The sequence below is a fragment of the Salminus brasiliensis genome, chromosome 2, assembly GCF_030463535.1.
Source record: "Salminus brasiliensis chromosome 2, fSalBra1.hap2, whole genome shotgun sequence".
Taxonomy (NCBI): domain Eukaryota; kingdom Metazoa; phylum Chordata; class Actinopteri; order Characiformes; family Bryconidae; genus Salminus; species Salminus brasiliensis.
Window position 1 is genome coordinate 46,455,046 of NC_132879.1, and position 23,784 is coordinate 46,478,829.

A 23,784-nucleotide genomic window follows, 5' to 3' on the forward strand; every position below is an offset into this window, starting at 1 on the left:
CCTGTGGAACTCCTGAATACTTAATAGTAGTTTCTGCGTTTGGATCGATAACATAATAATAATTCAATGGTTCATGGGGATTCATAATCTAAAGTCAATAGTCTCTGATTAGATTTTGCTCATAGCAAGGTTTTTTTTTTTTTTTTTTTGGAGCAGTGCTGTGACCTATGTCAACCTTTGCACAGTAAGAACTAGACACAGTCAGTTTGGTGTGGCTAAGGGCAGAATTTCTGTTTGATCTAAGGTTATTTATTGTACTGGGGGTCAGAATGTGCACTTACCTGACTCCAAAGGGAAGTATGATCACAAGCTCCACTGCAAAATAAAAAATGGGGTTCTTTAAGAGTTCTTTAGCAAAAGCAAAGGCTCTATACAGAACCATAAGAAGCCATTCTTATCTTGATTCTCTGCCTGGTAAATTCTATATGCGGTATTTTCTAGGTTTGTATTTATTCACCACTATTGTTACAAATCTAATAAGCCTTTATATAGTGAGATTTCTCAAACCGGCCCTTTTAGCAATTCAGGCAGCCCACTTTTTTTGCTTGAGCCACAACAAGAATTGAGCTATACTGTTAATTGTTTGAAATTCTGAGGCCTGGATTGAGAATTGCTGCTAATAAAGCACTGATAATCCTGTTCTTTAGATCTAGTTATACTTAGTTACAATAATGATGCATTTCTGAGAGACACGTTGTTGCATTAACTCCAATCCTAATCTAGAGGATTAATTTCTTTTGATTTCTTAATGAAAAGGTAACAGAGTAGTAATAGCATCAGTAGTGGAAGCAGCATTACAACACTAGTAGTTTCAGCACACTGATTGTGTGTTAGAAATCCCACAACCAGAACCTGCAGCACACAGATTCATACCTAGGAGCGTCAGTTAAGAGGGGATGCGGTTATTCGTCAAGCACATTACATAAGTGTCCCCTTTTTATTGGTTGCAAAGAAGAACGAGATAAATAGTCAACGTTTTACTATTTGAACCATTAACGAGAAAAACGCGAATAATCACGTATATATATATATTTGCAGTTTATAAACACATATATGCAAATCAGTGGAGTATATTAAGTCACGGTGACCGGCGGACGGGGGCGCGCACGCACAACCTAGCGCGACGCCCCACTTAAGGCTCCGAAACAAAAGCCTCAGTTCGATTCAGTTTACCGAAATGAATCTGCAGTCCGATTCAGTGAATCGACCTTCTAGTTTTACGCTGAATAACGATTTTGATCATTTTTCGAAATTGGTAATGACCTAAAATTGATGTCCATGTCCTCCATTTCAGCATACAAAGCCATTCAATAATTCATTAAAATAAATACAAAAAAAACAAGACATTTAGTGCCTAGAATTTACTTAATTTAGTTTTTCACAGGGCCTACGACAGTAATAATTTAACTAACAACATATGATGGAAGTCCACGATGCCATCTTTCAGTGATATCGGTTGTTGATGTGTAGTTCCAGTGCAAAACTAAAGAAGCAAACTTCAAACTATATCAAACTTCCCTACCAAATATGTCTAGACTGCATGCGAAATAGTTCAGATGATATTTCAGTGAATCATTTTTTTAATGGAGTCAAACTAGGCCATAGTATTGATATATAAAGCCTGTCTATCTGCTTCAAAAGGTTTGCTTTGTTTCGCTTCGGTTGAACTCGTGAATCGGTTCGGTCGGCGTATGGAACAGAGCCGATTCAAACGAACGACTCGTCCGCGAGTCAGACATCGCTCCTCCGTAAGCAGGTGTGCGCGTCTCAGAGCCCACGGCGGACCTCGGCTCTTCAGATTTTTTGGCTTTTGCACGGTTTTCGCCATGCTGTGGGCGGCCAACACGATCCTCAGGACCTTTTCCACAAGCTCAGTGAGTATCTGCTGCAGCACGCTGCACCTTGTCTGTCCGCCCGGCTGCTATGAATGGAAAAGGCGATGTCGAAGACCAGAACGGACGGATGAATGAACATGCTCACTGACCAGCTAATAAACAAACGGCTGAAGGATAGTCCGCTTAGGGTCACTGTAGTCAGATGCAAATCGCCTTTTGCCTTCGTCCTGTCACTCCAGACAGCAAACTAATAACGTTAGGTCTCGAAAACGTGCCCAGGTTGAGGCTTCTCGCCTGGAGTCCCAGCAGAAGCCGTACAGCAGACGGTGCTTCTGCTCTCGAGCGTTGTATGGATACGAGACTTACAACTGTAGCGGCTTAGCTTAGCTTAGCTTGGCTCTGTGGCTCCCTGAGCATTGTCGCCGCTCGCCACGTTGCCGCACTCGGGCAGGCTACTGTCGGATTACTTCCAGTGGACAGATCCTCGGCGAGTTGCATCAGCAAGGGGCCAGAAGCTCAGGTCATATCGGGTTACCGAAGCCACTTCACTAGACTGCCGGTCTACCAGTGTTACTACGCTGCAACGACAACCTGCGCTGCATTACTCCACTGTAATGTCTAAATAGTGGCAGTCATTAGTGGTTGGGGTTGGGGACTGTTAGCCTGTCGTTGTGACATGGTGGCTCAGTTCCCACACCCACACGGCGCTGTTATCGTTGTGGGCTAGTCTAGCCATCTGTTTCCAACAGCTCTACATGGGCTTATCATGGGCGTTATTTTGAGTGTTTGAATATTTGGTCAGTGACACAGTACATCAAGTTTTACATCCATACACCACCTCCACATAAATCAGCCAATGTGTTTTCCTTCAGGGGTTTAACAAAAATATTATTATTCTTTTTTTTCTTTTTTTACATAATTCTCAATGACTGCCTGAAGTCTGGAACCAAACTCGAAGTTCCCTCCCTTGAGGTGCTTTGCCAGGCCTTCAGTCGCTGCTTGTCTGTATGTTATGTATGTCTTTCCACCTTAAATGTCGCCTTCAATAAGTGAAAAGCTGCCCGACTGACTTTTGTTTCTTTGTTGCCTTGGGTTGTTTTCTCAGTATTCATCTGTCCTGTAAGGCATTTCTGCAGCGTAAGCCTGAATCCGAGCAGAAGGTTCAGCTCTATACACTTCAGAATTCATCCTGCTGCTTCTATCCGAAGTCACCTAATCAATAAACACTAGTGACCCAGTTCCAATTAGCAACCGCACACGCCCAAGGCTGTAACAGTGCCGCCGCCAGGTTTGACAGATGATGTGGTACGCCTCAAATCACGAGCCCTTCCTTTCCATCGCTGTACTTTTCCCTCCCTGTATTCTCATACAAGTTACTTGTTAGTTTTATCTCTCCGATTGGATTCTAGCAGCGTGATCTGGCCTTTCTTGTTCTTAAACCTTTGGTATTTGCTTTTATGTCTCTTTATTGTAGACTTTGACAGTGATACACCTACCTCCTTGAGCATGTTCTTGACTTCACTACATGTTGGGAAGGGGTTTTTCTTCACCAAGAAAAGAAGTCTGTGATTATCCACTTTAGTTCTCCAGGTCTTTTTCTTTGTGTTGCTAAGCCCACCAGTGCAGTCCTGGTTTTTAAGAACGTACCAAATTGTTGGTTTGACCATTTCTGTAGTTTCTGCTGTCTCTGGCCTCCTCCATTTACATCGACACATCAACAGCTACCAAATGCAAACTTAACACTTGGAATCAACCTCTAATCTTTTATCTCTTTCATTTGTCTCTATATAAGAGGGTCCAGGTAGCGCTGGGCAATATGGTAAAAATATTATATCATTTGAAGACATTTTCATGATACATGTTATTGATATGTGTGAACGCAGACCAACTGCATCAGTAGTGACAGATTCTTAAACACTACTATTTACATACTGTCAATTATTGTCCCATACAGTGATTTATATTTTATATGTGCTGCACTTATTCCAGTTAAACCAGATTAATTACACTATTGGCCAGTTGGCACAGTGTTCTTTGAGCACTGATTATATCCACCATATGCTTAGAAAAGCACATTGTTTATCACAATAACAAAATTTCTCACGATACGATAAAATATCATCATATTGCCCACCCCTAGGTCCAGGCCATACCAGGCCATGAAACTGCACATCAGTCAATTGCCCAATTACTGAGCCAGTGAAAATAGAGGGACTGTGTAAAAATGGCTGTAATTCAATCACATCTTAATGTTAAATGTTTTACTTCAAATCCATTGTGGTGGTGATGAAAATGGCTAAAATTGGGTAACTGTCCAAATACTTATGGATCTGACTGTATTAGTGTTGTGCTAATGATGGTCATAAAACTGTGTTCTACTTAATATTGGTACATTGTTCAGTCTGACTCCCCTGCTGTACTAAATAGCAATACTCCATTCAACCTAACTCCACTGTCATAAATCAGTACTGATGCTTCATTCAGTCTGATAACATTGATTCAGAATCACTGCTATTCAGTATTACAGTGGTGTCGTTGTATTCCTTGATGCAGTATACCTAATCCAGGTGTTGTGGGTCACCAGGAGCAGTATTTAATATTGACATTGCATTTAGTGGACCACCATTTCATTCAGTATGACACCATTCCAGCATGTCTAGTGCTGTTTTACTCACCACTGTTATGCTCAGAACTGTCATAGTCAACAGTGCTACCTTTATTGATACTTTATTAGAGGTTATCTACATTAAAGGCTGCATTGCATATGCTGCTGGTTAGTCCAAGCAAGGGACTCCATACTTGCCCCTTTTTTGTGCAGCTTTCTGGCATGCTTAGTGAAAGTGATCCTCTCCCATCTTATGTTTCCTCACACAGGCCTACTACCAAAATAAGCTGAAGCTAGCCCTGATTGGCCAGAGCCTCTTTGGACAAGAAGTATACACAAACCTCCGGAAGCAAGGCCATAAAGTGGTGGGGGTCTTCACCGTTCCAGATAAGGATGGCAAGGCAGACCCACTTGGTGAGTGACAGAATGGGGGAGGGTGCACCAGAGTTAATCACGGGGCAGCAAGGACCTCCGCAACCAGAGGAGCTAGAGGAGCTGTGACGTTTCCTTCTTGGGTTTGCGCAGACTGTAGACACATTATTTCACCTAGACTAAAGGGAAGGTCATGGAGGGAGGAGAGGAGAGAAGGGAGTGAGGCACAGAAAATCAAGCCTGTTGATAGCATTAAAGCCGTTCTCATTTTGACAGCCGCCAGTGGAAGCACAGTGTTCTTCCAGGGTTCAGGCCACTTTAGTAACAGGAGTGTGTGCACACATGTGAGAGAGTCTGTTTTGGTGTTTGGGGGAAGTGTGAAGGGGGTTGGGGCCTGTGTTGTCAGAGGAAGGCGCTTGACCAGCTGGTCATGTATAATGACTTCTTTGTTTTACAGAAGAGCAGAAAGAAGCACTGAGGTGAAAAGTCTTCCAACTAGTCGAGTCTTTGATGCCACTAATACACATATTAACCCCCTAACGCAGAAAGGCTTATCACACACTAAGGCATATTATTCTAGTTACTACAGGGACTTCTGTACAAACTGCTGAGGCTATTTGTAGAAGTAGAAGTTTGTAACACTTTCGGCTCACCGGAGGACCACAGGCTGTTTAAGGGGTTAAAATTGTTCATTTCTAATGCCATGTAAAGCAGAAAAAGTCAGAAGTGACTCATACAACCATAATCATAATAACAACGTAAAATTATACTAGATAATAGCAGCTAAAATTGCCACAGTTGTAAGGTTACACACTATCACAGTATGGACAAAAGCCAGCTAATATGTTTAATATTGCATTTATTCATTTATTGTCCAGCCCATACTTATTATATGTCTACAAATGCTGATGACAACATGCTTTGCAACATTTTCAAATTCAGTGGTTGGACCATTAATGTGACACAGTTAAAGATTGACCAAATGTGTCATAACGTCAGAATTTAAACAAAAGGCCAATTATTTGCAATGCTAAAATGCGGCTAAGATGCGCTGTGACAATTCTAAGGGCCTGTGACTGACAGGGTTCAAATCCCGGTCATGCTGCTAGCCATTGGCAGCCAAGGCTCTCTCCAGGGTGAGTAGATGGCGTTCTCCCCCCACATCGCTTTGCTGCGGTGCTGGCCGCCACTGGCGTGTGCAAGCTGGTTCCTTGGATGGTAGTTGGTGTTGGGGGTGGGGGGTGGGTGATGGAATTTATTTTAAAAAGTATAATTAAGTATGTTTGGCAGAATTGATGGAGTTATGGGGGTCCATTTCATTGGGTCCAAAATCCCTGTCAATGCATTGCACGGTTAGCTCATCTGGAATGCTGCTAGGCTAGGGTTAGCTTGCTTCCACTCTCTTCCTGTGATTTTGCTTCCACTCTTTCCTTGCGCACCATTTTGACATCCCTTTTTTGGCTGCTGGCATCATGCAAAGCCGTGGTCATGAGGGCTGGGTTCGCATAGCAATTCCGTCACGGTTTTACAATATCTGGCTGTCTAGAGTCTGGCAGTAAAATGCATGCTTACCAGTATCACCAGTGCCCTAGCTCTTCGCTCTTGTTCCTCTGAGACTGTTCACCTGCACATGTTGCAAATACTCTGGTGGCAGATTTGAAAGACTGCAGGAGTACACTTAATGCATCATCAGAAAAATGGCTAGATTTGGTAGTGTTAAACAGATCAACCAACCTTCAGCCTGTAGGAGGTTTCTATGGTCTTTCTGTGGGAAAGACCATAGAAGAGCCTAGTCTTCAGCTCACTTTAGCCTCTTGGAGCAGCCTGAAAGGTTTTCTAGCTGTTTGATTGTGGGCTGAGATGGCTGTGTTGTTAAGAGAGCAGGAAAGTCTGCCGAACTCAAAGTATCCAGACTTTATGTTTGTTCTCTGGCGCAGTCACTGAGCTTGTGTGGCTGCAGAGTGAGGGGCCTGAATGACACGATTGTTGTGCAGCATTGGGCATTGGAGTAGAAGGATGCCTGACACTCACAGATTGTGCTCGGCTCTCTGTGAAGGCTCCACAGGCAACATTTCAGAGCCTTTTTACAGTGCACTGTTATTTGTAGGCACTCATGATTGATGGTGTGGTTGTGAGCGTGCATTAAGGCCGGAATTACTGCAGTGAACTGGATGAAAGTGGGAAAATTGTTTGCACACATCCAACATCCTTTTTTGTTAATCAGTAATGGCATGGAAAACAAAAACGTGCAAAATGACTGAGTTATGAGGGATTTGCAGCATCAACAACTGGAGGAAAGAGCACAACTCTAAAATGATAGAACTTTAATGTCTCCTCACCTGATGACTTCAGACAAATCTGAATAAATTACTGAATTAACCAGTGTCTTTGTAAACTGTAGGATCTAGTACAAAAGATCCTGATATGGCTAATGTAACTAATGTAGAACAGTAGGCTAAGTAGCCATAACCTGCATAACCACAGCCTTCCCTAGAAGTAAGGAATTGAAACATGACCCACGAGCAGATTCTAGCCATTTATAAGCATGGGCTAAAATTGGTGCTGCATAGATTGTGTTAACAGCTTAATGCACATGAAAAGAAGGATTACTGTGCATACCTGAGTTTGAAGCCTGTCACAGCCACTGCTTCTTTAACAGCCGTCATGATGTAACATTGCAACAACAAGACTTGAGAACAGTCCAACTGATCCAAGAATGCAACAAATGTCTGTAGGAAAAATTGCTATACACTTTGCCTTTGGATATTTTGTGCTCTGAAGATTTCTCAGTCCTAAACCTTAAGCCCTGATCATGTCCTGTTAGTCCTGTTAATAATTAGTTTTAGATTAGGGCTGCACAATATATCATTCCAATAAAAAAATGGTTTTAATTGGCCCTGTTCTCATTTTCCCATGACATATCTACCAGAGGCAGATTATGCCTGCCCAATATTATTTTTTATGCATTTTCACCCCTTAACTAAGTCTAATTATTTAGTCATATTATTCAGTAACTACAGGGACTTCTACAGGTACAAACTAGAGGGGCTATTCACGCAAAACATGGTGAATAATTGACTTCTGTTTTTTTTTTATCACAGTATATATTGCAGGGTGACAAAATATCGCAGTGCCATTTTTTTGCCAATATCGTGCAGCCCTATTTAAGACTGAAATGCACTAGAAAGAATTGCTGAGGAGGCATAGAATATCTTCTCTATAGAGGAATGCATTGACATTACGTTCCCGCTAGAACACGCCCCCTTTAGCTGGACTGAGTGGCAAAACATTCTGCAGCGTGGCTGTGTTTATTTGGGAAAGCGGCCAAACCGGGAATAAAGCGATTATCGGCTCAAGGTAAGGGCAGTTGGACTCGACAGCATTTCATCCAAATTACTAAAGAACCAACGGTCCATAGACAGCAATGTGTAGCCAGGAACGTCCAGCCAACTAAGGCTCAAAATGAATTTTTGACTGTTTTCAGAGATTTTGTTAGTAGACTGGTTAATTTAGGTCTGCTAGCTTTCTCTCTTACTTGAACTAAATTTACAACTACAGTGGGCTTGTTTTTTTTTCCCCCACCTGGTTTTTAGAGCGTGACTTCACCCACACATTTCAATTTCTGGATTACAGTCGTTTTTGGGAATGGCAGCAATCCATTAGTTCTTGTTCTCTTTAGCATTCAGCCGTCTGTAAAAGGAGAGCTCTGAATTCCTGCTTGATCTGTCTGTAGAGTCAGTCGCTCTTTCTTTCATTTTTGTGTTTAAGCAGAATTCACACTGAACGCTAACACTGCCACTCAGTCTGTCTTTTTGCTACTCACTGGGCGTGGCCGCAGTGACTCCCGCCACCCGAGACATCACGTGCATCCCCTCTACTGTTGCTACTCCGGTCTCTGCATGCTGCTAACTAATTAACTTAGTAAGTTAGAGTCGTGTTTATGTAAAATCCTGTAATATTCCCCATCAGTCCACATGCTTCTATTACTTCAGATGCCAGTTCTGTATCTGTCAGCTTGTCCAGGAATGCGTGTGAATTTCTGTGTCTTTTGGCGCAAAGTGCAAATAACAGTTCCAGACTGTAGGGAAAGCCTAGGAGCAAGAAATGCCAGTTTTCACATTTAGAATTTAATTTACATAAGATTTACATAAGATAGTGACACTATTCCTTCAACAGGATCAAAGAGTTATTGCTACTAAAAATCTTTACATGGTTACTACATTAATGCAGATGTATGCTGGTCAGTCAATGTGCATCATTTGCCATATAAATACTGAACACTACATTTTAGAATTAGGGGTGTAATGGTAGGGATATTCATGCCAAACCGCAGTGGTTCACACAAAGCGCGTAGTATAAGGTATTGATGAAGCATCCATACTGAAGACGGCCATTGACTATGTCCATATGGGCCTTTTTTCCATATTATTTCAGCTCATGAAATTATGATGGATTGGACAATGACAGTGTGTGGCTGTTGTTGGACATGCTGTAGCTGCTATCTCAGGGGCAACTAAACAACCGTTGCGCCCCCTTAGTGTGCATAGAATGGCTGTCCCACTTTCCTCCAGTTCACTAAATCATCAGTGTGACATGTTGGTTTAGCCCATTTTTCATACTGTTTCATATTGTTGTGAAGGTAAGTGAAATTTCTTACAGTGTAAAATAGGCTGGCTGGTAGTGGTGCTGTGTGTCCTTAACTGAACTAATGCAGTTTGTTAAACCTGCCCCTCAGCTGTGGTTGCGGAGAAAGATGGCACGCCAGTGTTTAAGTTCCCCCGCTGGCGTGTGAAGGGGAAGCCGATCCCTGAAGTGGTGGAGGCTTACAAGGCCGTGGGCGCCGAGCTCAACGTCATGCCCTTCTGCTCCCAGTTTATCCCCATGAATGTGATCGACCACCCCAAACACGGCTCCATCATCTACCACCCATCCCTCCTCCCGAAGCACAGAGGGGCCTCTGCCATCAATTGGTATGTATAGCCCCAGTGACTTTAACTTTATTTTAAACTTCATTGAATTGTTTCCTTGTCTGATTCCATGCACATATGTAAAATATCTAACGTTTTGGAGTTTTTGCAAGATTGTATAGTGTTCACAGCATCCCATCTTTATTATCCTGTTTCTAAGTTTGTCATTTAAGGGTTTGTCTGAAGCATTTACTAGCTGTTTGCCAATATACTAGTGTAACTATGCACAAATTTTCAACATATTATGTAAAATGACTCGATTGAAAGCTTACAATTTCCTTACAGTGACTCAATAGAAAGTTTACAGTTTCTTTCAGTGAGTCGATTGAATATTTTCAGTTCCATGACCCAATTGAAAGTTTACAGTCTTTTTTAATGACTCAATTGAAAGTTTACAATTTCTTTCAATCACTCAATTGACAGTTTACAGTTTCTTTCAGTGAGTCAATTGAAAGTTTTCAGTTACATGACCTGATTAATAGTTTCATTTTTTTTTCAATGACTTTATTGAAAGTTTACAATTCTTTTTCAGTTGAACTGAAAGTTTACAGTTTCTTTCAATGACTCGATTGAAAGTTTACAGTTTCTTTTAAGAAATCGATTAAACGTTTATAGTTTATTTCAATGAATTGATCGGAAGTTTACAGTTTCTTTCAATGACTCGATTGAAAGTTAACACCCTTTTTAATTCAACTGAAAGTTTACAATTTCGTTTAATGACTCGATTGAAAGTTTACTATTTCTTTCAGTGTGCTACGAGTGAGAAATAATCAGTATCAAATTACAACAAGCTTTTAATCTCTAGGTGTAACTGTTACTTTAAGAAGTTAAAGTTCTTCAGCCTTTACTGGTTTTGAGTTGCCTCTGATAAATTTACCAGGAGAAAAGCTCTTTGTAGTCTTCCTTGGGATGAATTTATGAAACTGTTGATTAAACCGTGAAAGGGTATCATCTTCCTGTGCATGAACAGACTACATGTGTGTGTGGGGGTATCTGTGTACATGTGCAGGACTCTGATTGAGGGTGACAAGAAGGCTGGCTTCTCCATATTTTGGGCTGATGATGGTTTGGATACTGGTCCTGTCCTGCTGCAGAAGGAATGTGAAGTGGAACCCAATGACACAGTAGACACGCTGTACAACCGTTTCCTCTTCCCAGAGGGAATCAATTCTATGGTAAGAGACTAGTGAGATGAATAGTATAATGATGATCACACACTGTAGCTCAGATACATTCACACACTTTATGTGTTTAACAGGTGGAGGCTGTACAGCTTATAGCAGACGGGAAAGCTCCCAGGCTCCCTCAACCTGAGGAGGGAGCAAGTTACGAGGGAATCCAAAAGAAATCCAATGCCAAGGTAGCACACACATACACACACACGGGCATGGAGCTAAATCTGATTAGGCCAGAAGTAGTCTGACTTCAGTCTCTCCAATGACCAATGTGTGCGAACATGATGTGGTGTCATACTAAATAGTGCTTAGTTCTTTATTAAGAGATATGCACAGAAGAGTATACACTAGATGGACAAAAGTATTGGGACACCTGCTCATTCATTGTTTCCTTTCTGAAATCAAAGGTATTTAAAAGAGTTTATCCAACCTTTGTTGGAGTTATATCTCTACTGTCCAGAAAAGAAGCATTGCTGTGAGGATTTGATTACCCTATGCTCTTATCAGCATTTCCCACTTTGGTTGAAATAACCTCAGTTACATGGTACCTATAGCTACTTTACAGTTCCCCCATGCAGAATTCTTTCAGCGGTATGATGTTTGAGGGGTTTCTTGCATGCACACCCCACTTCAAATCACCCTACAGCATTAAGATCCAGGCTTATTTGTTTAGTTATGTTACCCCAGTCGGTCAGTGTTGATATAATGCAGATCTAATGTCCGTTAGGTCTTCATGGAGTGTCCTTATTTTTTTCCCAGCACAATATGGTGAAACCCACCGCACAGTAAGGTTTGTGCTGCATTTGCAAATGTGTTCTTAAAAACTAGATGAATTAGATTTTTTGTGTCCAAATTAATGTGGATCAACTGGACTTTTTTGTATCCCCTTTATTTTCATCACAGATGCCATCACTGTGTTTGCATCTGTGCCTTTTGTCTACAAATTACTTCACAACAACAGTGCTGATGTTATTATAATTAGCAGACACTGTAGAAGTGTCTATGTAAGGATTTGCCAGTGCTGAACACCATTCTTAATGTTCCTGGAAGTATCAACAGATGTACTTACAGAGATAATGATGATATTACCGGGTTAGTTTTCTTCTGTAGTTCTCTGGCATTACAAGAATTAAGTATGTGTGTGTGTGTATGTGGGAGAGAAAGAGTGCATGAGAGAGAGCTAGTGATAGTGTGTGTTTGAGCAAGGCAGATGGTTGGGAATATTGCCCATGGTTTCTGTATCTTAGAGTTATTTATGAGGCTGAGGCCTGGAATCCTGGGCAGCAGCCAGCAGCTGTCAACTTACTACTGCATACTAAAAAAGTAACTGGAGGGCACATAACACGTCATCATTTTAAACCCATTAACCCTTAACCCACCTGTATTTCTCTCTCTCTCTCGCTCTCCCTCTTTCTGTGTGTGTGTGTGTAGGTGAACATGGCTCAGCCTGCTGAAGCTATTCACAACTGGATCCGTGGCCATGATAAAGTTCCAGGTGCATGGGCAGTCATTGCTGGGCAGGTGTGTGCACTCACTACACATGCAGATGTTGATGCACACATAGCTGGCAGTACACACAGCCAGCATGTAGAAACACTGTAGCCCATAATGATAAACCTACTCTACAGTCTCATTGGTCGAAACCAAGATACCAAGCAATTACACTGAAGCACACACCCATGCAGCCAATCAGTGCAGACCTCCACATGCTGTAAAGCTTTTGAAGGGCTATTATGACGACAGAGAGGTGGAGCAACACTTACATCTACACGAAATGCATACATCCAAACTCCTCTGTTAGTTAGCATGTGCAAGTTAACTTTGTGATGAACTTTAAAAGTGCAAGAGCTCTCAGAAATCTCCGATCTTGGACAGTGTTTTCAAAATCCTCTGATTTTATTGGTCTAATACACTGTGTTCATGTGGACAGGAGGCCAAAACTTAGAGATAAAGCAAGTTTTTTTCCTGATTTTCCATCCAATTAGGATCACCAATTACCCAACACATACATATTCTCACATGCAATACTCCGACAGGCGCCTCCTCTGACACGTGTGCAGCCAGCCAGCTCCTCTTTTTCCAAACTGCTGTTGATTCTGCTGCATCACCGGGCTACCACGCGCTCGGAGCACAGCGCTGTGTAACCAGCTCTGACGCAGGCCAATTGTGCTCTCTTGGGGCCTGGCTGCTGATGGCTAGCAGCATGACTACGATTCAAACTAGCAATACTCAAAATGTCATAGTGACAGCATCTTACTAGGCTCGATGTCTTTAAAAATATATTAATATGTTAGGACAGAAGCCTTACGAAACCCAGACTGTATTTATGTCACAAAAGTTCGCTGTGAAACAAGACTATGAGTCAGACCCTCATGGTACCAGAACACCAGAACAAAACAATAATAAGCAGATATGACAGTCTTATTGCATCCAAACTTTAATATAGTAGTAGAAAATGCGCCAACACACAGATAGAGTCTAGTGAGCACAGTGTGGTGATTGCCATGCTCAACAAACACACCCACTAAACCTGGCAGTCACGTTTCAAAGATTTTACACTGATGTCAACCTTATTACATCATCACTTATTACATCTTATTTAAAAATGTGAAAACATATGTGTGCTTCAGATGATCTGTTAACTAATAGACACAAAGCCCAGGACAAATAGGAATGTGAGCTTAGATGAGCACACTGTGTTGTGATGTTTTACATTGTTAAGGTGTTTGTATGTCTTCTGCAGCCAGTGACCCTGTATGGTTCATCATTGCTGAGTGGCTCAGTACCTGCAGGTCAGCCTCTGGACATGGAGGGTGCATCCCAGCCTGGACTTATCACCGGCTCAGGCCTCGTTCTCTTCGGCTCAGATGGAAAAGCGGTGGGACTCATACGAACAACAATAGAAATGATAACAGCGATGCTTATTACTGTGTTATGGCACACTTGTGTAATATGGAACAATATAGCACTCCATTTCCAACTGATTGACTATAATTAGGGCCTGTATTTGTGAACTGCAGTAATTTGAGGGCTAACAAATGACTGGGCCCAAAACTGTTGTTAATGTAGAAGTTATTGTGTAGCCCTGGAATAAGTGTAACACTGCTGCTGCTGCTCATCTGTTTCTGCAGCTCCAAGTGAAGAATCTGCAGTTTGAAGATGGAAAGATGATTCCAGCCGCCAAGTACTTTTCATCTGGAGACAGCGCAAGCATAGAGCTCACAGAGGAAGAGAAGAAGATGGCAGAGGAGATCAGGGTGTGTGTGTGTATATGTGTGTGTGTGTGTGTGGCGCTTTGCAAGTGTTCACGCGATTGTGAGATATGTTAACACACAATGGCAAAATTATATTCTGCGTTTTTATCTACAGGTGATCTGGAAGGGAATTTTGAGCAATGTGCCAGTAATTGAGGACACCACAGATTTCTTCAAGTCTGGGGCTGCTTCTATGGATGTGGTCAGGTGAGTATTGGTTGTAATATCAGAATTATGTATCTTGTACATTAACAGAGCATTATATTGATAATTAGGGATGTTCCAATTCCAAAAATCGCAATGACACCCGAGATGCACCTAAATGAATGCAGTGGTTTTGGCTATAATTTTTCTGATTAAATCTGAAACTTTCTTAAGGCTGTTTTACCCTCTGATGACTGAATACACTCATCAAACACCTTATTAGGAACCTGTCCATCTTCGTATTTAGGTGGTGGTCTAAATTTGTAGAAATATCAATCAGTCATAACCCAAATGCCACAACCTGTTTGAGCATTGTTGTTGATCATATGTATCCCTTCATGACCACAATTTACCCATCTTCTAATGGCTATTTCGTATAAGTTCAGTGTTCTTCAGTGGCCTTCCCAGTCACCAGATATGAATCCAATATAACTCCTCCGGGATGTGATAGAACGGGAGATTCACAGCAGGAAAGTACTCCTGCAGGAACACTTCAGGGATTCTGTGTCTGCATTGACCAGAATCTCCAATGACAAATATTTCTAACAGCTTATGGTGGAAAGACCATTTAAGGAGCAAAGGGAGTCCCTACCCAGTATTAGTTTAGTGTTCCTAATAATTATCCACAGTTTGTGCAAAGTGCAGTAGCTGGCGCTGCACTTCCATTCTCAGTGTCTGTCTGCATGTGCTTGAGCCTGGTTGTTATTGGACAGAATGGAGTTATGACATTATAAATGATTAGCATTAAGGTTTGGTGTATGTGTGTTAGGCTGGTGGAGGAGATCAAGCAGAAATGTGAAGGTGTCCAGCTGCAGAATGAGGATGTGTACATGGCCACCTCCTTCCAGGAGTTCATCCAGATGTTTGTACGACGTCTAAGAGGGGAGGACGAGGAGGAGGAGCTGGTCATCAATTATGTTAGTGGCATACACAGATACACTGTTGACTTGGGCTTCTGAATGTCATCACATATTAGCAAAATTATTGATTTGCATTATTCACTTTCTCAAGGCAACAAAAGATATCAATAACATGACCCTGAAGATGCCTTACCAGTGTTTTATTAACGGAAAGTTTGAAGATGCAGAAAATGGAAAAACGTATGACACAGTCAACCCTACTGATGGCTCAGTAAGTCTTTTCCCTCTTCCTTGCAAAGGCACACACACGCTCCCGTAGTCTCTTTCTGAATTTGTCTGAAAATGTGTTCTGGTCCTGTCCTGTAGGTGATCTGTAAGGTTTCATTTGCCTCTGTGGGAGATGTAGATAGAGCAGTTGTTGCAGCTAAAGAGGCTTTTGAGAACGGCCCCTGGGGCAAGATGAACCCTCGTGACCGTGGCAGACTACTGTACAGGTAAACTCTGGAATATCATTGTGCATTAAGGCTGGGCTAATATTGCAAATGTTTGTCAATTTTAAGTAATATATAAATGAGGTAATGCTAACTAGTCCTCATTACTCTTATTACTGTTATTACATGGCAGGCTAACTAAACAAATAACACACACACAGTTGTAATATTCATGTCTTTTATTGAGCACATTGAGTAAGCATTCAAAGTGCAGGCTAGAAAAAGTAAGTGAATCTTTATATTTAATATCCTGAAGATCCCCCTAGCCCCCCACTTTTACCAAATGTTTCCTATAGTTGTTGTCCTGGACACTTTCTTGGACAGCAACCTCTCAGTCCATGGTCAAGTAAAACTTGCTTGACTGTGGACAGTGACACTGGTGTTGCAACAGCTTCCAGTTCAAGGCAGGCCACTGGTTTTTGGGTTGTTCCTTAAGTTCCAGGACAATTTCCTTTCCGTTTAGGAACAGTTTGGGTCTTTTTCCATGGCATTTAAAAAGTGGCTACACTCCAAAATAAGTTGTACTTATGTATAGTTGCTTAAACTGATGATCTTGGAATCAGTTTAGAACCGCCTTCAGAGGACATTTATGATTTTAATGCATTTCTTAAATGCATCTTACAATTTATGTGTAATAACCAATAATCAATTTTCATTAACATACCAGGTTATACAGAGTTTACTTTTACCAAGTGTTTCATGTAGTTGTTTCCTGATAATATTTCCACAGCATTGAGGTGGAGATTTAGCATTACTCCTTGCAAATGGGAGTCCCTGCACTGAATCTTCATAAGGTTAAGGTTGGGAATATGACTGGGCCATTCTTTTTGGCTTGAGGTCATGAGCTAGTGCCCTTACATTCTCCTGTAAAAATATCTGAAACACCTTTGAACTCATTGCTCCTTCAATGATGGCTAGGTGGCCAGGTCCTGAGGCAGAAAAGCAGCCCTAAACCATGATTCATTCACCATGCTTAACAGTTGGAATTTTCCTCCAAACAAAGTTGAAGCTCTTGTAGCACTGAGCTCTGAAGTAATTAGCACAGGTTTACTTACTTTTTCTAGCCTGCACTGTGGATGTCTGCCTAGTTTGTCTTGTAACTGTAGCACAGGGATAAGTAAAGAAACAAATCTTTTTAGAATAGTGTCTAGCTGTCCTAAGTCTACATATGTCTTTGCACAGACTGGCTGACCTTATGGAGGAGCATCAGGAGGAATTGGCAACCATTGAGGCCATTGACTCGGGTGCTGTCTATACACTGGCACTGAAGACTCATGTGGGCATGTCCATTCAAACCTTCAGATACTTTGCGGGCTGGTGTGACAAGATCCAGGTTTGTGGTTGAGTGCGCTGTCGTTCTTTAATGTTCTGTACTATGTTTTATTATCCTATGTTAAAATATGGATCTTATCTATTTTTAAATGTTTTTATTTTTTATGTATGCTGTGTCAAACAGGGCACAACAATACCCATTAACCAAGCCAGACCCAATCGCAACCTGACCTTCACCAAGAAAGAACCTCTGGGGTAAGTCTAGGGTATATGAATGTAATACACAAACACAGAAGTATGTGCCACATTTTCTCATTTGTTTTCATTTCCCCTCTCACTAAACCAGAGTGTGTGCCATTGTGATTCCATGGAACTACCCTTTAATGATGCTGGCCTGGAAGAGTGCTGCATGCTTGGCAGCTGGAAACACACTCATCCTAAAACCAGCACAGGTTAAACCTTTACAAAAAACACTCATATAAAAGCTCTTTAGATAGTGAAGTTGGTTAGAAACAGCCCACAGAAAGAAGCTAACAGGTACAATACTTCCTGCTACCCAGGTGACGCCTTTGACAGCACTGAAGTTTGCAGAGTTAGCGGTTAAAGCAGGCATTCCTAAAGGTGTCATCAACATCGTACCAGGATCAGGTGGGTCCCTCACCTCTTTAGGCTTTTTAATTTATGTGTAGATAAATACATTTATGGTTGGAAGTTTACATACACTCATCATAGACATGAATTTCACTGCGGTGCTGGGCTTTTAATTATTTCGTTGAACTGTTCTTTATCTGAGGCAGATAATTTGCATACAACATACAATTTAATTAAATAAAAAAATAATTAATTGCACACGTAATTTTTTTTTGGAGGCAGGGTTCTGAAATGAACACAGGATTAAAATTATGCATACAGGGTCAAAATGATGCATACAGCACACCTAATATTTGATTATTTGGTTAAATGTCCCTTAGCAAGTTACATCTTCACCAGATGCTTTTGGTTGCCGTCAACATGCTTCTGGCAGAATTCTGGCTGGATATTTGATTTTGACTCTTCTTGGGAGAATTGGTATATTGGTAGTTCAATAACAATTGTTGGTTTGCTGCCACAGTCCAAATATTTTTGAGAGGGTTGAGGTCAGGACTTTGGGATGGCCATTGCAAAATCTTATTTTAGTCTGCTTTATCCATTCCACAACTTGTCCTGACCTGTAGCTTCCTTGGACAGCAACCTCTCAGTTCATGGTCAAGTAAAACTTGCATGACTGTAGACACTTACACTGGTGTTCTAACAGCTTCCAGAGCGTCTGCTTTGGTGGTTCATGGGTTGTTCCTAAACCTCCAGGCCAGTCGAGGAACAGTTTGGGTCTTCTTCCAGACCATGGCATTTGAAAAGTGGCAGCACTTCAAAGTTGTTTTAACTTATGATCTTATCTTGGCATGTGTAGGTGTTTAGAAATGCCCAAAAGAGACATTCAACATATGAATGCATTCTTAAAATTTTAATTTTGTGTAGGGAGTGCTTTATAAAAAAAAAAAACCCTTATCAAACTTGGTCTGAGCAATGCAAGTTGGTGGATGGAGCATGTGACCTGCTGTTCCATCCACTGCCTGGCAGTCCAGCCCAAAGTCCAGTAGCAGCAGTAGTTTTTTTTTTTCTTCTTCTCAGTACTTCACGGTCACAGTGTGTTAACCAGTAGCCAGAATTGTCCTTAACAGATCAGGTTATACAGGGTTTTGGAATGAATTGCTTCCTTGATGGCACAGTAATGATGATGATGATGGTGATGAATCTCTGTCTTTCAGGTGGTCTGGTAGGACAGAGGTTGTCTGATCACCCCGATATCCGCAAGTTGGGTTTTACTGGCTCCACCCCAATTGGAAAGCAGATTATGAAAAGGTAATGTGATCTATGTGTTTATAGCATACTGCACTAACACTACTTCATTTAACGTCTAAATAACTGCAGTTCAGTGCTCGGATCTTGAGTTTATGTTAGTGTTTACACAATATTAGTTATTAAAAGTGCTTCCTGTTAACACGTTGTCCTTTCTTTCTGCAGCTGTGCTGTCAGTAACTTAAAAAAGGTATCTCTGGAGCTGGGTGGCAAATCCCCCCTCATCATCTTCAGTGACTGTGACATGGACAAGGCCGTGAGGATGGTGAGAAAACTGGCTTTAGATCCTTAGTGCTATTAGGATGAACAGGTTGACATGGTTTATCTAATGTATGTGTGTGTGTGTGTATTCTAGGGCATGAGCTCTGTATTCTTCAACAAGGGAGAGAACTGCATAGCTGCAGGCAGATTGTTTGTGGAAGAGTCCATTCATGATGAGTTCATCACACGAGTGGTAGGTTTAAATTGTCTTCATTATTAATAACATTTGCGTTTATAGACTGATGAGCCAACACAAAAAGAGCCACATCATTACGCTCTTGTTGACTGAGTTCACTGACATGTACCCAGGTAGAGGAGATTAAGAAGATGAAGATTGGGGATCCTCTGGACCGCTCCACGGATCATGGTCCCCAGAACCATAAGGCCCACATGGATAAGCTGGTGGAGTACTGTGAGATCGGTGTGAAGGAGGGTGCCACTTTGGTCTATGGAGGAAAACAGGTGGACCGACCTGGTGAGACCCTCTATATCTATAGTTTTCTAATATCTAAAAGGTGTTTACTGGTTACCAAAACCAATAGCTACGGTCGAAATGGTAAATTAGTGTGTCAGTCAGGTTGTTTAAATTCTTTGTAAATTCTTTGTAAAGTCAGTGAACCCAGCAGGAAATCAATTTGAAAAAGCAAGCGTGACATGAAAACCCAATGTTTTACAGAATGTTGAATTTTGGTTACACCAACATCAACGATACCATATCAATGCCTAACAAACGTAAGAATGTCACGTTGTGTGGACGTTAAAATGACAAAGTTTAGCAGACGTTGCGTTTTGCTCATCATACCTCACTAAACTAAGTGTTCTTATTTTCCGTCAGTATGACGTCGTCATGTGACCTCTAGAAGATGTTGGAGGTGCATCCCAACGTGAAACCAACAAAATATCTGCTGTCGTCAATCTTTTATTTTAAATGGGTGTTGGCATTACCTGTTGTTTTGGTCACCCGCCATCACAGCCTACATTCAACCAGTTAACAACATCTAACATCTATCAACATTGCAGGCCAGCTGGGAACAGTAAATGTGTTATCAAGTGAAGCATTTAGTATAATTTTCTTGTAGCAGAAGCATGGAGAACACTCATAACTACATCTTTTAATTGTATTTAAATAAAGCACTACAGACAGAAGGGCACTCTAACGTGTTCTCGTCCCTGTGTTTATATTTATGCAGGATTCTTCATGGAGCCTACATTGTTCACAGACGTAGAGGATCACATGTTCATAGCTAAAGAGGAATCATTTGGTCCTGTAATGGTAGTGTCCAAATTTAAGGAGGGGTAAGTCGTGATTAGCATCTTAGATCGGTCACAGAAATGACGAAATGTCTGTGCGTACCAAATGAATAGCTTTGGCTGTATTTCTTATGTTGTTTGTTTTGTTGTTTTCCAGTGATGTGGATGGAGTGCTAAGTAGAGCAAATGACACAGAGTTTGGTCTGGCATCTGGAGTCTTTACACGGGACATCAACAAGGCCATGTATGTCAGCGAGAGGCTGGAGGCTGGAACTGTTTTCATCAATACCTACAACAAGACAGATGTGGCTGCTCCCTTCGGAGGCTTTAAGCAGTCTGGCTTCGGGAAGGACCTTGGTAAGAACTCAGGACAAGTGTTTATCACAATACTGGAATTTCCAACTACGACGCAGTGCTTTGAAAAGCATATCATATTTCATATTTACCATTTTTTTCAAATGAAGGATCTCCAGTAACTCTCCAGTCTTAGGACTGACCTGATTTTTTTGTGCTGCCACCCACAATATATTTGCGCAAAAGCAACAAGGCCTAAAAGTAACCAAATTAAAGTCCAGCTACGCTAAGACTCAGACTCAAGCCTTCTACCTTCCTCCACACATGGTGATCTGCATGTCCGTGTATAGACACTACAAATAACGGAAAGTCTTTCAGTACAAGATATATAGAAGGGATTTTTCACAGTTGCCCTCCCCTACATATCACATCAATACAGCAGACTGTGATTGATGTATTTTGCATGCTAGTCAAATGACCTCTTCTTGGTCCATAGCATTAGTACCACTTGCCTCATATTGTGTAGGTTCCCTTCGTGCCACTACAACAGATCTGACCCTTCGAGGTATGAACTCCACAAGACCTCTGACGGTGTCAGAGTGGTATCTAGCACCAAGTCGTTAGCAGCAGATTTTGTTTTTGTGAATAATACTTTTTATTTCACAAAACAACAAACAACAAGGGGATAGGGGGCAACAGACAGCAAAAAAGCACACACAAGAGACATGGACAGTTACAATGATCATAGGTACAACATCACAAAATTAAATAAGGGATGAAATGTCCATATTCAACATATACCTTGCAGGACAACGAAAATACGTAACACAAAAATCTGCCATGTTTCAACAGTCATACGCTTAGCATGGTAAAGTTGTGTAGCCGTACATTCAGGTTTTGCTAAGTAAGCAAGTTAACAGCCCAGAACGATTCCAAGCGAAGTCCAGGGGTAATCCAGTCCTATAAGTTGTGAGGCAGGGACTCCATGGACCGCATTAAGGAGCCTTATGTGCCCATGACCCTGTCACCAGTTCAGCAGTGTTTTTTTTTTTCTTGGACCACTTTTGGTGGGTACTGACCACTGCATAGCATGACTGATGTTTTGGAGATGCTCTGATCCAGTTGTCTAGCCTTCACAGTTTGGCCCTCAGATTCTAATGCGTGCCCATTCCTCCTGCTTTTAACCACACATCACCTTCAAGAACTGACTGCCTAACATATCCCACCCCTTGACAGATGCCAATGTAGATAAAGATAATCCATGTTTTTCCACTTCAACTGTCAGTGGTACCAGTGTTATGTATTGTATAATGGAATTATGATATGTTGTACATAGTAATGTTTAATGTAGAGACCTTCTCCCTCTAGTATTGATGCTAGGTAAAGTGTCACTTTTTCCGAATCAATGTATCGATCAATGTTTACACCATACAGTTCTCAACTCGTATGTCTAGCATTATAGTTATCTAACAGGTGGATGTTTGATTCTTTCACAGGTGAGGAAGCTCTTCATGAGTACCTCCGGACCAAAGCAGTGACCGTGGAGTATTGAGGGGAAAAAAAACTCCTGCTGCTACTGGACTTTGGGCTGGACTGCCAGGCAGTGGATGGAACAGCAGGTCACATGCTCCATCCACCAACTTGCATTGGCTTTGGCTCAGAACTAGTTTGATAAGGATTTTTTTAAAGCACTCCCTGCCAAGACTTTACTGTTGTGCCTACATTTTCTATCAGTTTGTCTCCGGAACATGCCTTTCTGCTCAGAGAGGGAAACGGTTGTCCAAGACAGCGCAAGGCAGCTTAAAGACATCCATGCGAAACCAAGAGCCACGCCAAAAAGATGGATGGTCTTCATTTTAACATCAAGACACTGCCAATAGCTGATTGACCGACTTAGCAACCAGTGAAGAACAAACTGGAGTTTTTAAACATGGAAGCTTCTGCCTGTTACATAAATCCATACACAGCACACTGGTTCAGTTTCAGTATTTTTACAGTCTTAAGGAAATCAAGCTGTTTTGTGTTTCAGACACTTTAGGAAATTGTTTATTACACAGATAGGTTTTTAATAGTCACACCACTTCATTTGAAATTAATATACATGTACATATTTTATAGCAAGCAAGAGAAATTATCATTCTATATATTTTTACCTCTGCATTCCAGACAGGAAATACAGAATGACTGAAAGCCGTAAATGTAAGGATAAGCTAGAGGAGGAAATATAAGATATTTAAGATATTTATGTTTCATCTGCCAATTTAACAAGTCCTCATATTTTCATCCCAAACTCTCCAAGTTGGACTTAGTGGAAGCAAATGTTGGACTAAAAGAAACAAAGACAGTATTTGCTATCGGAAGCACACTGTGAGCCTTTTAGGAAGAAGAGTATTGTGTGTCCTTTAGTCACTCAGAAGGATCTGACCACAACCAAGGGTATGTGGCGTATAGCATTCATAAATGTAGTGTGAATGACAACACGTGCAATGCAATGCAACTGCCAACATCAACAGTTCCTACCTTCACTTTGATCCGATGTGGCATATGGGAGGAAAAGTCAATTTACTGACACTATTTATTTTGCCAAGCAGCTATTATACAGCACCAGTATTACATCAATGTCTGTCCACAATAAAATCTATAGGAGCATCAACACAATTCCTTCTTTCTCATTCCATCTCTGATCATCTCCATGATACCTGACCAAGCTTGACAATCAGTCAAGAGCTGGTCAACCAACTACAGTATGATAGGGTACGTTTTCACCTGGATGACCAGCTTTTCAACCCCCCTGAAGAAAAAAGAACAGCTTAGACCATCCAAAACCAACCTGGTTTTATGCTGCATTTTTCAGCAGACTTTCTTCTTCAGCAGCTCAATACTACATTTTAAAGTCAGCAATTCATTTGACATTAACATGCTGGAATTACAAAATAAAAAAAAACATATATATCTTTTTTTTAATTATTTATTTATTTATTTTGGGGGGGGGGGGGGGGGGGCTTTTAATTATATTAAATTGTTTTTAAACAAGCAAAACAACCCTT

General features: G+C 41.3%; 1 protein-coding gene across 2 annotated transcripts; it reads left to right on the forward strand.

Annotated features, from left to right (window-relative positions):
* Positions 1-1,716: 1,716 nt before the first annotated feature.
* aldh1l2 (aldehyde dehydrogenase 1 family, member L2) lies at positions 1,717-23,395 on the forward strand. 2 transcript variants are annotated; one of them, XM_072672945.1, is made up of 23 exons: positions 1,717-1,874; positions 4,710-4,854; positions 9,548-9,782; positions 10,789-10,954; positions 11,038-11,139; positions 12,386-12,475; positions 13,698-13,832; positions 14,086-14,211; positions 14,324-14,415; positions 15,182-15,329; positions 15,424-15,543; positions 15,639-15,766; positions 16,946-17,096; positions 17,220-17,290; positions 17,382-17,487; positions 17,596-17,683; positions 18,841-18,934; positions 19,097-19,196; positions 19,287-19,385; positions 19,502-19,667; positions 20,383-20,488; positions 20,601-20,800; positions 22,234-23,395. In XM_072672945.1, exons 1-23 carry the CDS (start codon positions 1,827-1,829, stop codon positions 22,287-22,289), a joined length of 2,772 nt encoding a protein of 923 aa, XP_072529046.1. In that variant the 5' UTR covers positions 1,717-1,826; the 3' UTR covers positions 22,290-23,395. The 2 variants fall into 2 exon arrangements, with proteins under 2 accessions (XP_072529046.1, XP_072529047.1); XM_072672946.1 differs by lacking the exons at positions 20,601-20,800; positions 22,234-23,395 and having other exon boundaries at positions 19,869-20,385.
* The last annotated feature ends 389 nt before the right edge of the window (positions 23,396-23,784 follow it).

Bases quoted from the DNA above. Each gene is read 5' to 3' on its own strand.
- aldh1l2 (XM_072672945.1), top strand. From the start codon at position 1,827: ATGCTGTGGGCGGCCAACACGATCCTCAGGACCTTTTCCACAAGCTCA. The intron at 20,489-20,600 runs GTAAGTCGTGAT...GTTGTTTTCCAG, and splicing joins GTGTCCAAATTTAAGGAGGG to TGATGTGGATGGAGTGCTAA. The intron at 20,801-22,233 runs GTAAGAACTCAG...ATTCTTTCACAG, and splicing joins TGGCTTCGGGAAGGACCTTG to GTGAGGAAGCTCTTCATGAG.